The sequence below is a fragment of the Hypanus sabinus genome, chromosome 13 (assembly GCF_030144855.1).
Source record: "Hypanus sabinus isolate sHypSab1 chromosome 13, sHypSab1.hap1, whole genome shotgun sequence".
Lineage (NCBI taxonomy): Eukaryota > Metazoa > Chordata > Chondrichthyes > Myliobatiformes > Dasyatidae > Hypanus > Hypanus sabinus.
The window spans coordinates 77,722,958-77,738,152 of record NC_082718.1 but is presented as its reverse complement, the minus strand read 5'-3'; the positions used below and the strand labels follow the sequence as shown (position 1 = coordinate 77,738,152).

The 15,195-nt window shown below is 36.3% G+C and overlaps 1 protein-coding gene across 2 annotated transcripts in view; it reads right to left on the bottom strand.

Moving 5' to 3' along the window:
• The window catches only part of morc2 (MORC family CW-type zinc finger 2), a 106,338-nt gene that overhangs the window by 32,120 nt on the left and 59,023 nt on the right, over positions 1–15,195 (bottom strand). Inside the window, exons 12-14 of one of the 2 annotated variants that reach the window (XM_059987960.1) lie at positions 13,521–13,606; positions 10,209–10,349; positions 3,317–3,471 (exon numbers count right to left, since the gene is read on the bottom strand). In XM_059987960.1, coding sequence (XP_059843943.1) covers positions 3,317–3,471; positions 10,209–10,349; positions 13,521–13,606 — 382 coding nt within the window. The remainder of the gene's footprint in view (positions 1–3,316; positions 3,472–10,208; positions 10,350–13,520; positions 13,607–15,195) is intronic. The other variant, XM_059987961.1, reaches the window with a different exon arrangement.

The following is a 15,195-nucleotide window of genomic DNA, read 5'->3' as shown; positions in this document are numbered from 1 at the left end:
CTTGCAATATGACAAAAAGGCTGCTGGATAACTATGATTCATACAATAACAGTTTACAAGTGTTGAGGACCCAGCTACAAAAAGGTCTTGAACAGCAAAGACTGAAATAATAAACTGGTCACCCAAGCACTCTTGTGATAATCACAAAGTAGATGGTATAAACAAAAGGATGGAAACAGGCAACAAAGACAGAAGTTAGTATTTCATTTGGGCTAATCTTAATGAGTAAATGGCACCGAACAGGGAGCACAGAATAAACTGGGAAAAGTACAGTTAATCCTGTACTCCAAAGCCAACATGTCAAGATTATTACTATTCTGTTATAATCTCCATAACATACAGAATTAATGGTTCACTGAGGTCTCAAAACCTGAGCATGAAGGGGATAGTTTGAACAATACAGAACTAGTTTAACTGACCTATAGATAATACCCGATGTCCTGAAGAAACAACTTAGAGAAAAAATAAACACGAACAAAATCCCTGGAGAAAATTAGTTTCAAAAGCAGCCTGGATTCCACTTAATAGTAACCCAACTAATCATAATACAATTCCTGCTCCCAACCCAAACCAGGCCTTTCCTCTTTACATCTCATTTTACAGACAATAATCAAAATATCATTTTTAGGGAAGAAATGGTCCCAGGGATAAAGGATCACATACTTGGAAAAAAAGTACACCTAGATTGCAAAGGAGGTTGCATGTTAACCTGACAGATGAGCTTAAATAAAATGAAAACAAAGAGAAATTTGTTTCTTTGGTCAATAGGCCAAATAGCAGAAGATATAGATTGGAAGTGACTGGTAGAAATAGCAAAGACACCACGAAAAGGGGAAAAGGAAAATTTCACCGAAATTTACTTGGAAGCAGCGCTATTAGCAACTTCAGAAAGAATTAAGTTCAGAATTTGCCCTTTCAAATGGTCTTGACTGCATTTCTCTAGCCTACATCTCAACCATGGTATCACTGCCCAACTTTATGTACCTTCAGGCTTTGCCTTGGAGATTATGGTGTCATCACTTTCCCTTTTACTGATCACAAAGCACAAGGTTGAACTTAGAAACAGCCATCAACGGTCATTAATGACAGTACCAGACCAAACTAAAAAGCGTAGACAGTGAAGTGTGGAGGATCTGAAATAGGGATTTATACCAGCACCCAGCAGTCAATGTATCTGTTGTGAGAAAAAGCTTTTTGCAAATGAGGCAATGAAACTATCCAAGCTCCTTGAACATTTGAAGGGAATACAATGATAAACCAAACAAGAATGTTTTATTTTCATTTACTTCACAAAAACTTTCAGAAATGAAAAACACTTCAAACCATGTTTGCAGCACTTCATAGCAAATCTGCAATGGTCTACATGCTTCATGCATTTCATTGCTCATTGCTAAATCTAGAAAGCCCCATATAATTGGAGAACTGATTCTGACAGCAATAAGGGAGCTTCTGGGTATGGATATGCATAAATCAACAGACCAAATAACTGAAGCAATTTTGTTCAGTGACAACTCTATAAAAAGATGAAGTGTCTGAGAATGTGGAAGACATATTATGTAACATACTTAGAACAAATGAATTTGCTCTGCAGTTGGATCCGTCAACTTACTTCTTGGTTATGTTCACTTCATAAAAGATGAAAGCACAGTTCAAGAGTTGTTACTTGCAAAGGGACTAGAAATAGATACAAAGTCAATATTCGGATTGTTGAGCAAATTTTTTTTAAAAGACAAGGACATTCTGCTCACCAACATTCTTGATTGTGCAACAGACTGTGCACCATCAATGACAGGACACCACATGGGGTTATTACTTTCTTGAAAAAAGCTGGACTTATTATGTGTACCATTCACTGTATTAATTTACAGACATAATGTTGCAAAAAACCCTAAGTGATTGGCTGCACAAATCATTGAATACTGTTATCACAGTGGGAAATAAAATCAATTCCCATGCTCTATATTCTCGTCTATTTGAGGAGCTTTGTGTTGAGAATAATGAATAGTTTGCTGTTGCACACAGGTATCAGATGGCTCTCAAAAGGAAACTGCCTGAGACGCTTTTATGCACTTTTTTGAAACTGATAAAAAGCTTTGAAGACTCAAATGCTTCATTCAATAATCAACTCAAGAATATTAAGCATGACATTACTTGTTTAAATTATTCTCAAAGTTTAATGAAATCAATCTTCAACTCTAAGGAAATTATGTGAATCTTATCGAAGTCAAATCAGTCAACAAGTTAACCCCTATTTAAGTGCAACATTGGCCATTGCAACCTTTTCCAATTACTGAGCCTCTGAGTTGGAAGAGAACGATGATCTTGACCAGATGATGATCTTCAAGTATACAGTGCCCACTTGGGTGAGCTGCATAGACTTGCCAGAGAGGTTTCAGAATCTCCTCTCCATCCAAATTCCAGATAGGGTAAGAAATCTTTTCCTCAACACTTGTAATAGGGAATTAACAGAAAGGATGGAGGAAGAATTGATCTCTCTACAGAATAATTTTGAGCCAAAGCCACAGTTCAAAAACATCATATCAAGACTTTTGGTTGTAGAATGAAACTCCTGAAAGCTATCCTGCGCTGTGAAAAAAGGTCAAGATGTTCTTTATTGCCATTCCAACCCCATATTTAGTGGAGTGCCATTGCCCAACTTCTTTCAAAGCAACGAAACACCAAATTACTGAACGCGTGGATGAGATTCCTTCTGAATGACATTAAGCTTGATGTTGAGAAGCTGATACCACTGCACCAAGCCCACCCATCTCTTTGAAAGATAAAAAGCGCAATGAAGAAGCGAATAGTTGAATTAATGTAGGTTTTTAAATTGTTGTGAAAATTAATTTTTCTGTAATTAAATAAATATTTTTACTCAGTTTTAAATGGATCTGAATAACTTTTGCAATTCTTTGTCACGGTTTCAAATTTGCAGAACAAATTTTCTTGTGCACAATAAATCAAAATTCTTTCTAGCTTTTACATAATGGTTGGAAAAGGAGGGGGGATGCTGAGGATGTGGTCTGGAAGCCAAGGGGTAGTAATCCAAAAAGGTTTGGAAACCACTGAGCTAGACTGAGGATAAGGATCAAGCCATTTTCTTTTATTTAGCAAATACCAATTCCATAACAACAGAAAACATGTTGAAGCTGTAGATAAGCAATAGGGTTGGATTATCAACTGTATGAACTAAATTTCTACATCAAACCAGCTCTTTCACCATCATCAGTGTGTAGTTTTCAAAACTGTGCAAGAAAAAGCATGCACCTAAAAGCTCAAATGAGCAGACAGACCAAGTTTGACATCCCTTCCTTACCTATGCCAATATCTTTCCAGTACTGCACCAGGTGGTCTCCCATGGCTCTCAGTAGATGCCGATACTCCTTGGCATCTGCAAAGTCCTGCTTGTTGTGGGTGGGCTCCAGAACCAGGTATGGGACATCTACCACACCCACTACTCCACCACAGGCACTGGTGATAAACAAAACAATTAAATACTTTGCAAATATTATTTCCCCTTTTCTGTGACATTTTTATTTATACAGGTCCACAATCCCTTATCCGAAGTTCTGAAATCCGAAGTTTTTTTCCGTGGAGTGTAGAGCATGTCGTAACAAGGCTTGTTTGGCATGCCAACAGCTGACATCACTCAGGTGTGATGTGGCAGCACTAGCAGAGGCCGCCAGACGTCAGTGTGGCTCAGCGCTCGTACTGGTTACACGTGCATTTGCTGTTCGCTGATATTTTGTGTTCACTGTTGACTTTGTGTTTAATTTCACTGTGAAGATGTCAAAGAGCTGCAGATACCCCTATGGGTAACAATGAGAAAAAGAGAAGGAAGCATCTATCACTATCAATAACGCAGAAAGTGGAGTTATTGCAGAAGCTTGATCGTGGTGTATCTGTTTGGCATTTTACTGAAGAATATGGTGTCGGAACTACCACTGTATACGATTTAAAGAAACAGAAAGACAAGTTACTGAAGTTTTATAGTGACAGTGATGACCATAAACTAATGAAAAATAGGAAAACACTGCATAGGGCAAAAAATGAAGATCTTGACCGTGTGTTGATTGAGTGGATTAGACAACAAAGAAGTGAACATATGCCACTGAATGGCATGTTGATCATTAAACAAGCTAGAATATATCATGAAGAACTGAACATTGAAGTTGAGTGTTAATATTCAGAGGAAGTCATTTAACATGTGTTTGATTCTGTTCGCTTGAAGCTGTATATTTTTATGTTTTATTGAATGTTTTTGTTGGAAATAAAATGTACTAGTGTATTTATGGTCTGTAATTATCCCACTATCAATATATTACTCTATAAATAAACTGTAATAGTATTTGTAAAAGAGCGCGGATCAGGAAAACCCACAAGTTCTCTCTCCAGTACTTGTTGTTTGAGCATGTACAGACTTTTTTTCTTGTCATTATTTCCTAAACAATACAGTATAACAACTATTTTACAAACCCCATTTCCAGAAAAGTTGGGATATTTTCCAAAATGCAATAAAAACAAAAATCTGTGATACGTTAATTCATGTGAACCTTTATTTAACTGACAAAAGTACAAAGAAAAGATTTTCAATAATTTTACTGACCAACTTAATTGTATTTTGTAAATATACACAAATGTAGAATTTGATGGCTGCAATAGACAATAGATGCAGAAGTAGACCATTCAGCCCCTCGAGTCTGCACCGCCATTCTGAGATCATGGCTGATCATTCACTATCAATACCCAGTCCCTGCCTTGTCCCCATATCCCTTGATTCCCCTATCCATCAGATATCTATCTAGCTCCTCAAAAGTTGGGACAGAGTTAAAATAAGATTGAAAAGTGCACAGAATATTCAAGTAACACCAGTTTGGAAGACTCCACATTAAGGAGACTAATTGGTAGCAGGTGAGGTATCATGACTGGGTATAAAAGTAGCGTCCATCAAAGGCTCAGTCTTTGCAAGCAAGGATGGGTCGTGGCTCACCCCTTTGTGCCAAAATTAATGACAGAATTGTTAGTCAGTTCAAAAGGAACATTTCCCAACGCAAGATAGCAGAGATCTTAGGTCTTTCAACATCTACAGTACATAATATTGTGAAAAGATTCAGAGAATTCAGAGACATCTCAGTGCGTAAAGGGCAAGGTCGGAAACCACTGTTGAATGCGCGTGATCTTCGAGCCCTCAGGCGGCACTGCCTAAGAAACCGTCATGCTACTGCGACAATTATAGCCACCTGGGCTTGGGAGTACTTCGGAAAACCATTGTCACTTAACACAGCCCGTTGCTGCATCCAGAAATGTAACTTGAAACTGTATTACGCAAGGAGGAAGCCATACATCAACTCTATGCAGAAACGCCGCTGAGTTCTCTGGGTCTAAGCTCATCTCAGATGGACCGAAAGACTATGGAACCGTGTGCTGTGGTCTGTTGAGTCCACATTTCAGCTAGTTTTCGGAAAAAACGGGCGTCGAGTTCTCCGCGCCAAAGATGAAAACGACCATCCTGATTGTTATCAGCGAAAGGTGCAAAAGCCAGCATCTGTGATGGCATGGGGGTGCATCAGTGCCCACGGCATCGGTGAGTTGCATGTATGTGAAGGTACCATTGACTCTGAGGCGTATATTAGGATTTTAGAGAGACATATGTTGCCATCAAGGTGACATCTTTGCCTGGGACGTCCATGCTTATTTCAGCAGGACAATGCCAGACCACATTCTGCACAGGCTACAACAGCGTGGCTTTGTAGACACAGAGTGCGTGTGCTTGACTGGCCTGCTGCCAGTCCAGATCTATCTCCTATTGAAAACGTATGGCACATCATGAAGAGGAGAATCAGACAACGGCGAGCACGGACTGTTGAGCAGTTATATCAAGCAAGAATGGACAAAATTTCCAATTGCAAATCTACTACAATTAGTATCCTCAGTTCCAAAACGATTAAAAAGTGTTATTAAAAGGAAAGGTGATGTAACACAATGGTAAACATGCCTCTGTCCCAACTTTTGTTGAGTGTGTTGCAGCCATCAAATTCGAAATTTGTGTATATTTACAAAATACAATTAAGTTGGTCAGTAAAACTATTGAAAATCTTTTCTTTGTACTTTTGTCAGTTAAATAAAGGTTCACGTGAATTAACATCACAGATTTTTGTTTTTATTGCATTTTGGAAAATATCCCAACTTTTCTGGAAATGGGGGGGGGGTTGAATAAAATTAAGGAAATTGATTCCGTGACTCCTACCATAGAACTTTATAAGAAGAGAGTTGAGCTTCAAATGGAACATAGCTTATTATTATCTTCTTCAATTGAAAATCAATTAATTAGGACCAGAGCTCAATTCTATATTCACAGTGATCAAACTGGTAAACTGTTAGTTAATCAATTAAAAGCTATTTCGACCAGGCGACAAATTATTAAAATTCGTAAACAAGACGGTAATTTAACCACTGATCATAAAGAAATCAATAATACTTTTCAAGATTTTTATAAATCTTTATATCAATCAGAATTTGATGGTGACCTGTCCATGATGGATAATTTTTTTAACAATTTGAATATTCCTAAACTGATTGGTGAAGATCGTAGCTTGTTTGATGCTCCTATCTCTATGGCCGAAATAGGTGAGGCTGTCTCATCAATGAATTCAGGGAAAGCTCCTGGTCCTGATGGTTATATTGTAGAATTTTTCAAAACTTTTTCTTCTTTGCTTTCCCCTTGGTTATGTGAAATCTTTAACGATGCATTTGCTAAGAAGAGATTACCTCAGTCTTTTTATGAAGCTACTATCTCTCTAATTCTTAAAAAAGATAAAGATCCTACTTTATGTACATCTTATCGCCCTATATCATTATTAAATGTAGATTCTAAGATTCTTACAAAAATTTTAGCCACTAGATTAGAAAAGGTACTACCACAGATTATTTCAGAAGATCAAACTGGTTTCATTAAGAATCGGTATTCTTTTTTTAATGTTAGAAAATTGATTAATATAATTCATACTTCATCACCCACAGTCCCAGAATGTGTTATCTCATTAGATGCTGAAAAAGCCTTTGATAGAGTTGAATGGACATATTTATTTAATGCATTGAGAAATTTTAATTTTAGTCCTAATTTTATATCATGGATTAAACTAATATACTATAAACCTGTTGCTTCTGTTCTTACAAATAATTATAGATCCTCCTTTTTTCAATTATCTCGTGGTACGAGACAAGGTTGTCCTTTAAGTCCTTTATTATTTAATATTGCGTTAGAACCTTTAGCCATTGCTATTCGTGAATCTCCTAATATTTTTGGTATTACCCGTAATGAGAAATCATATAAATTATCACTTTATGCTGATGATTTGCTGTTATATATTTCTGATCTTGATAGATCTATTCCCACTATTTTATCCTTGTTGGCTCAATTTGGTAGTTTTTCTGGTTATAAATTAAACTTAGATAAGAGTGAATTATTCCCTTTAAACGCGCAAACTTTATTGAATGACAGGATTCCATTTAAAGTTGTTACTGATAATTTTACCTATTTAGGTATAAAAATTACCAAGAAATATAAAGATTTATTTAGACTGAATTTTTTACCTATGCTTCTTCAAATACAACATCTTACTACAAGATGGTCTCCCTTATTCTTATCATTAGTTGGTCGGATTAATGCTATTAAAATGACGATTTTACCGAAATTTTTATATTTATTTCAAGCCTTACCAATTTTTATTCCTAAATCCTTTTTTGACAACATTGATTCAAAAATTTCCTCATTTGTGTGGCAAAATAAAAACCCCAGGTTAAGTAAAAGGCAATTACAAAAATCTAAAAAAGATGGTGGTTTAGCTTAGCCTAACTTTAGATTTTATTATTGGGCGAATAATATTCGTAACCTAACGTATTGGAAATTAGATTTGGACTCATTATTGTGTCCGCAGTGGGTAAATTTGGAATGCAATGAAGTAAAGGGATATTCTTTATTCTCTGTTCTTGGTTCTTCTCTTCCTGCTGATTTAGTTAAATTCAATAAACAGATATCTAATCCTGTTATTAAACACACATTACGAATTTGGTTTCAATTTCGGAAATTTTTTACTCTGAAAAACTTTGTGCTTGATAGCCCTATTTTATTTAATTTTTTCTTTAAACCTTCCTTGACAGATCAAGCCTTTAGCATATGGAAAAGGAAAGGTATAGAATGTTTTCGTGACCTTTTTTTTGAAGGTACTTTGATGTCTTTTGACCAACTTTCCAATAAATTTAAATTACCTAAATCTAATTTCTTCAGATATTTACAAATCAGAAATTTTTTACATAAAGTTTTACCATCTTTTCCCAACTCAACTTCAACGGATTTCTCAGATTTGATTTTTACCTTAAATCCTTGTCAGAAGGGATTAGTTGCTTTTATTTACAACATGATTATGAAGATACAACCAGAGATGTCTGATAGAATTAAACAACAATGGGAAAAAGAACTTCGATACAATATACCAACAGATAAATGGGAAAAAATTTTACAAATGGTTAATTCTTCTTCTATATGTGCTAAACATGCTTTAATACAATTTAAAATTGTACATAGAGCTTATATGTCTAAAGATAAACTTGCTCGATTTTATTCTCATATTAACCCTCAATGTGATAGATGTCATTCAGAAGTGGCTTCACTGACCCATATGTTTTGGTCATGTCCCACTTTACATAACTATTGGAAGGACATATTCGTTACCATTTCCTCAATTTGGAACATCGATTTACAACCTAACTTTATTACTGCAATCTTTGGTATACCAAATGAGGATGGTAATCAGTTTTCTCCTTCAATCAGACGAATGATTGTTTTTGTAACATTAATGGCCAGAAGGTCTATATTACAAAATTGGAAAGAAGTAAACCCTCCTACCACGTCTCAGTGGCTTTTTCAAACTATTTCTTATCTGAGTTTGGAAAAAATTAGAAGCACTATTTTTGACTCGTCAATTAAATTTGAAGAAACTTGGGGACCGTTCATTCGACATTTTCATATGAATTAATTTGGCCTTTCCCAGACCTTCTCTCTGTTTATTCTTGTTCAGGTATGGAGTTCCGGAGTTCTTTGACACTATCATATACTTATAAACTGTTATTATTGCCCATGTTAGTTTTAGTTTAGTGTTTGTTTCATATATATATTTTCTTTCACACATCTAATTTTTTTTTCTTTTTCTTTTGATGATTAGTTTTGTTTTTTTCATATATAATTATATAGACTTGATTGATTAATGTACTTTTTTGTTGTTGATGTTTAATAGGATATCATTCTATTATCAATGTAATCTTAAGTCTATTGTATTCATAACCTATTCATTATTATGTTATGTTTTTTTATATTTATATGAAACTCAATAAAAAGATTGAAAAAGAAAGAAAAGAAAGGAAATGGGGTTTGTACATTGCATTAGGTATTATAAGTAATCTAGAGATGATTTAAAGTATACGGGAGGATGTGCATAGGTCTGGAGCTCCCCCAGGTCCTTAAGTCGACCTGCACTGAGACAGGATAATTATCAATTTTCTGAAATCCGAAAAATTCTGAATTCTGAAATGCAAATGGCCCCAGGGATTTCAGATAAGGGATTGTGGACCTGTACTTCAGTCATTTCCAAAGACAACTCTCCTTTTACCATAACTTCCTCTTCTACACAAGTTTGATTTGGCTCACCACCATGACTGCTCATTCCAAACAGAATCGAATAAGAAATCTGAGCACTTACACAAATTCACTCATCACTTTCTCTGCAGAACTAAATCTCTCCTCCTACCAATGTATTACAACTTGACTCGCTCCACTCTCAATGGTAGTCCCTTCAGCCATTGTTCTCTGAAAGCTCCTCCAATTCCTCTACGCTAGCACTAGCCCCATTTTTAGGGCCTCCTCAAAAAGTTATGATATTTTTAGTGCAGTTAATAACAGCCAAAGGCTTTTCATACATTTTAGGCTAATAGTTATGACCCCTTGTCACATGAATAGACTGCATCATACAGGATAGAAGAAAATGGAGAATGCCTGCACATGAAGTGACATGGGAAATTTTCAACAAGATATTTGATCTGCACTTTAGCAAATTTGTAGACTGACACTGACAGAAAAGTTAGTTTATTTAGGAAGTGCTAACAGTTTACAAGATATTTACATCACATACACAGAGAATTCTCAGGTTACTCACACTCCTCCTTCCAGCTGGGGACCCACTTTCTCATACATCTTTATGAGACGGCTGCAGTTATATATAAACATTCCATCCTGGTCGCGGTGCTCAATATTCACACCAAAAATAAAACACATCTCCTTTGGCTCCTTCAAAGCTCTACAAAAGTTAGAGGTTAAGATTGTTTACTAGAGATCTTCCTCAGGCACAATGAAGGAGGAATTTTCTTTACAATTAGTAGTTTTTTTTTTAAAAAAAGCAACACCAAGGCATCCACTGCTTTAATTCGACACTTCAACTCCCATTTCCTGCTCCATTCCACCTTTGTTTCTCAGGAACTATAAAAGAGGATGGAGTAAGAAAGTATAAAGGACAAAGATGCTGCTTTGCTTTTACCTGGACCACCACCAAGGTGGTAAATGGAATGTCAGGCATAAAGGTACCTGGTGTAATAGCAATAAAATAAGGATTCATATTTCTGTGTACTAATCACTGATACATGCTATTTTCCACACAGTCTACAAAATAATCTCAAACTTGGCCACCATACAGAAAATGAATAATTTAAACACATTTTTATTGCTCTCACTTTCATACTCCATGTATTAAATTCTATTTAAAGACAAAATGTTAAATAGAGATCTTCCTCAGGCACAGTATACTGTATAAACAACCACAAAAACAAAGCCTGTGAAAGTGAAACCATGTTTGACAGATTAATGATTGAATTTGTAATTAGCAGAATGGAAAAAGGTTACCGAAGTTGATATGGTGTTTCTAGACTATTAGGAAGCCTTGGATGACATGTCATACAAGAGATTACCCAATAAATTTAGAGTGCACAATATTGGAGAAAATATATTGGGTCATAGAACATAGAAAACCTACAGCACAATACAGGCCCTTCGGCCCACAAAGTTGTGCCGAACATGTCCCTACCTTAGAAATTACTAGGCTTACCTACAGCCCTTTATTTTACTAAGCTCCATATACCTATCCAAAAGTCTCTTAAAAGACCCTATCGTACCCGCCTCCACCACTGTTATCAGCAGCTCATTCCACGCACTCACCACTCTCCGAGTTAAAAACCTACCACTGACATCGCCTCTGTACCTTCTCCCCAGCACCTTAAACCTGTGTCCTCTTGTGGCAATCATCTCAGCCCTGGGAAAAAGCCTCTGACTATCCACACATTCATTGCCTCTCATCATCTTATACACCTCTATCAGGTCACCTCTCATCCTCCATCACTCCAAGGAGAATAGGCCGAGTTCACTCAACCTATTCACATAAGCCATGCTCCACAGATATCAATTAACAAACAGAAAAACTGACTTAGGAATACATTGGCCATTTCAATCAGGAAGACGTGTCTAATGTAGTGACACAAGGATACCCAGCTGCTCACAATATATGTCAATGAGGTGAAGAGACCAGGTGTAATATACCCAGGTTTGCTGATAATAAAAGGGTGGATGACAGTATGGTCCTTCAGAAGAATGTAGAGTGAGGATATGGAGAGGTTAAGAATGGACAAGAACATGCCCACTGGAACAAAATGCAAATGAAGTGTGTAAACTATTTAAAAAAATCTAACATCCATTCTCAACAAAAATTTGAAAAGCAGAGTACTTTTTAAATGCTTGATACTGAAGGGTACAAATAATCACTGAAAGTAGGTACAGCAAGCAACTAGGAAGGAAAAAAAATATTTTCACCATTACAGTATAGTGTGAGAGGTCCTGCAACAATTATGTAGCATCCTGCTGAAAGAATGCCAGGAATACCATACGTAGGTCTAGCCTCTCTCTCAAAGGAGAGAGAAAAATCAAGAAGTTACTTTTAAACTACTTCAAGATCTACTAGTGCTAATTAAATGCAAAGTTAGAAGAGAATAAACTGGAAAAAAAAAGAGGGCTATCAGCTTCAAAAATAAAATAGTTATTGAGGCAGAATCTCCCAGAAGATCATAAAATATGCAAACCATACAGATCTGACTATAGAAAATTGCACTTTACACAAAAAGAAATTAAGAATATAAATTATTTTTGTTAGGTAAAAGCAAAGATAGCAGAACCAGCTAACATGGGCCTGATTGTCAAGAGAAGGGGGCAGGAAGAGAACTACAAGGTGGAAGAATTGTCACCCAGCTGCTCAGCAAGGAACTGACAAAACTCAAAGTAGTTCCAGATATCCAAACACTGTTGGGCAGACTATGTGAGACCCTGGCAGTCTAATTCAATCAGGTTCCCAGTTGGTTAGATTAGCTCAAAACAATCAGCAATTTCCCTGTGCGACTCCATTACTGGCTGCCTTATTTTCCTTCTACTTTAACATCAAAAATCAGTATACAGTATTTGACATGCAACTCTGTTTCTGCCTTAACTTCAAAGGCCACTCAAAAAAAAAGAGTCAATACCTTTACTCATTAAGTGAACAAGTTTGAACTTTTACACCATCTGCAATTATTAGTGAGCATAACAGCAGAGCTTAATGTGGTGAATTCTTCACTATCTGTCCAACAGTATCTTTTTGGTAGAGAATGTGCCAAACATCTGATTATTATTGTAACCATTAACAGCAACTTTATTTTAATGACACAATATCACAATTCACATACCAGTAAGACGCTCTCTACATGCTGACAACATTGTCAAAGATGTCACCTTAGCACAGCACAAGTTAAGCCAGAGGCAAAAAATGCATCACTTGTATCAATGACCAACTTAGTCTGAGGATTTTACAGGGGTAGCCTGTAAGTGTTGTCGCTCCATAATCCTAACTTGTACATCTTTAGAGTATGATGGAACTGGGCCATTCAGAGGAAACCCATGCAACTGGGGGGAATAGACAAACTCCTTACAGACAGTAGCAGGAATTGAACACAGATTGCAATTGCTAGTGCTGAAGACACATTACTCTAACTGCTGCACTACTGTACCAGAAAAACATTAGAGAAAGTTCACCAGTTTGAATCCTGGGATTGGGTGGGGGTTATCCTACATTTTTGCCTCAAGACGATATATCAATTCACCACAAGTACAAAGTCATATTTTAAAAATGGATCCTTTCCAAGGCTGAAATACATAATATGCACAAAATCACACAAGTGTCTTAATTATGAAGAAGTGGAATAGTTAGAAGCATCTTTTTCTGAAACTTCTGTGATTTAGAACAGAAGAGCATTAAATGCAGATAAAATCTAAGGCTTGAAGCTGAGCAAGAAAAGTTGTTCACAAAGATATATTACACTGTGATGTGAAATTCCCTTTCAGGATTTGAGGTCAAGCAGGAGGTATATCCATATTTAAAATCTGGCCTGACACTCACCGGAGTTTGGCTTCATGTATTCGTGTCTTCACGTCAGCTTCTCTTTTTAGACTGGATGCAGCATCCTGAATCTGTCGCACATGAATCTACAAAACAAAGCAATCTTGAAGTTGTAAATTACAAATTTTGATTTAAGGAGGAAAGTAGAAAAAAGTTCCTGTAACTCCTATACTTTGTCCTGCAAAGGAAGGTACTAAAATGACCAACTACTGCATTTACACAAGATACAACCATCTCAAACTATACTACCAAGCTTTTCAGATTATACTTAAGATTGTTTAGGACTGAATATGAGTCACTAAACAGACAATATGAAGCTTAAAGGCATGCATCCAGCAATTTAGACTGTCTTACAGAAACCTGAGAATAACCAAATACATTTGATTCTGGTTAAATGGGCCATCGGTAAATCAAGGCAGCCACTTATTTGGGACAACTCTTATTTGGAACAAAATCTGATCAAGAAAATTGCCACGATTCCCTTTGTTTAGTTGGGACACACTGCCGCTTAACTGAGACAGAAGACCGTTGCCGAACAATTTCTTCATAGCATCAGTTGTGTGCACTTGCATGGCCGTGAAGACAGAGTAATCAGTTTTTAAAATAGCATCAGTTGCGTGCGCTTCTGTTCAAAATGTCATGATTTTTATCATAAACAAGAGAAAGTCTACAGATGCAGGAAATCTTTTTTATCACTGATAGTTGGTGAGAATTAAGCTGTAAGACAATTCAGAACTGTTTTGCTCACTGTGGTTTCAAGCAATCAGGTGTGGAGATGCTGAAAATAGCTGGGAGTCAAAATGAAACAATTTTACTACTTAAACAAGTTTGAAGGTATCAACAAATATCTTGAATGTTACAATGAAAATGAAGATTTTGAGGATGCAACCCTCAAAAGCATTGCATGATGCCAGTCCATTACTTGCACTAGTGTTTGCGCTAATTTACAGTCAATCAAAAGAACACGACAGCGTGCACTAGATGAATTCCTCCATCAATTTGGAACTAATACAGTTTTGTAATACTGTAGTAGTAGTAGTATTGGTAGTGTTCTAACTTGTTCTGTATTTCATTTAAATATATAATCTGTCACAGTTAAGAAATAATTTGTCTTTTTTATACCTTTTTGAAAAAAATTTTTTTATTAGTTTTTCAAAACATTTTACAAATTAAAAACCCCAAATCCCACTGAGGAACATTAAAACAGTGCAAAATTAAGCATACAATAACAATATGCTACAAAGGAAGAGAATTTAGCAAAAAAAAAGCACCTAAATTAAAGACAAGCAAGCTTAGTGTCCTCCCCAAACCCCACAACACAAGAAAAAACAACAGCAACTCCAGACCAACCACAACACAATATAGAGAGTATAAGTCAGGACAGCCAAACTCCCAGACTGTGAATACACTCAGCAACAGAGGGTAATAATGCCTTCTACCAGAAAAAAAAGGAGCTGAAAGCAAGGGACCGAAAAGAAAAAAGAACCCTAGTCAAGAGGAAGGTTATGAAAGTACTCGATAAAAGGTCCCCAGACCTTATGGAACTTTAGATCCGAATTGAGAACTGAATAATGAATTTTTTCGAGGTCCAAACAGGCCATGATGTCGTTAAGCCATTGAGCATGAGTGGGCGGGGCAACATCTCTCCATCTGAGGAGGATCAAGCATCTAGCCA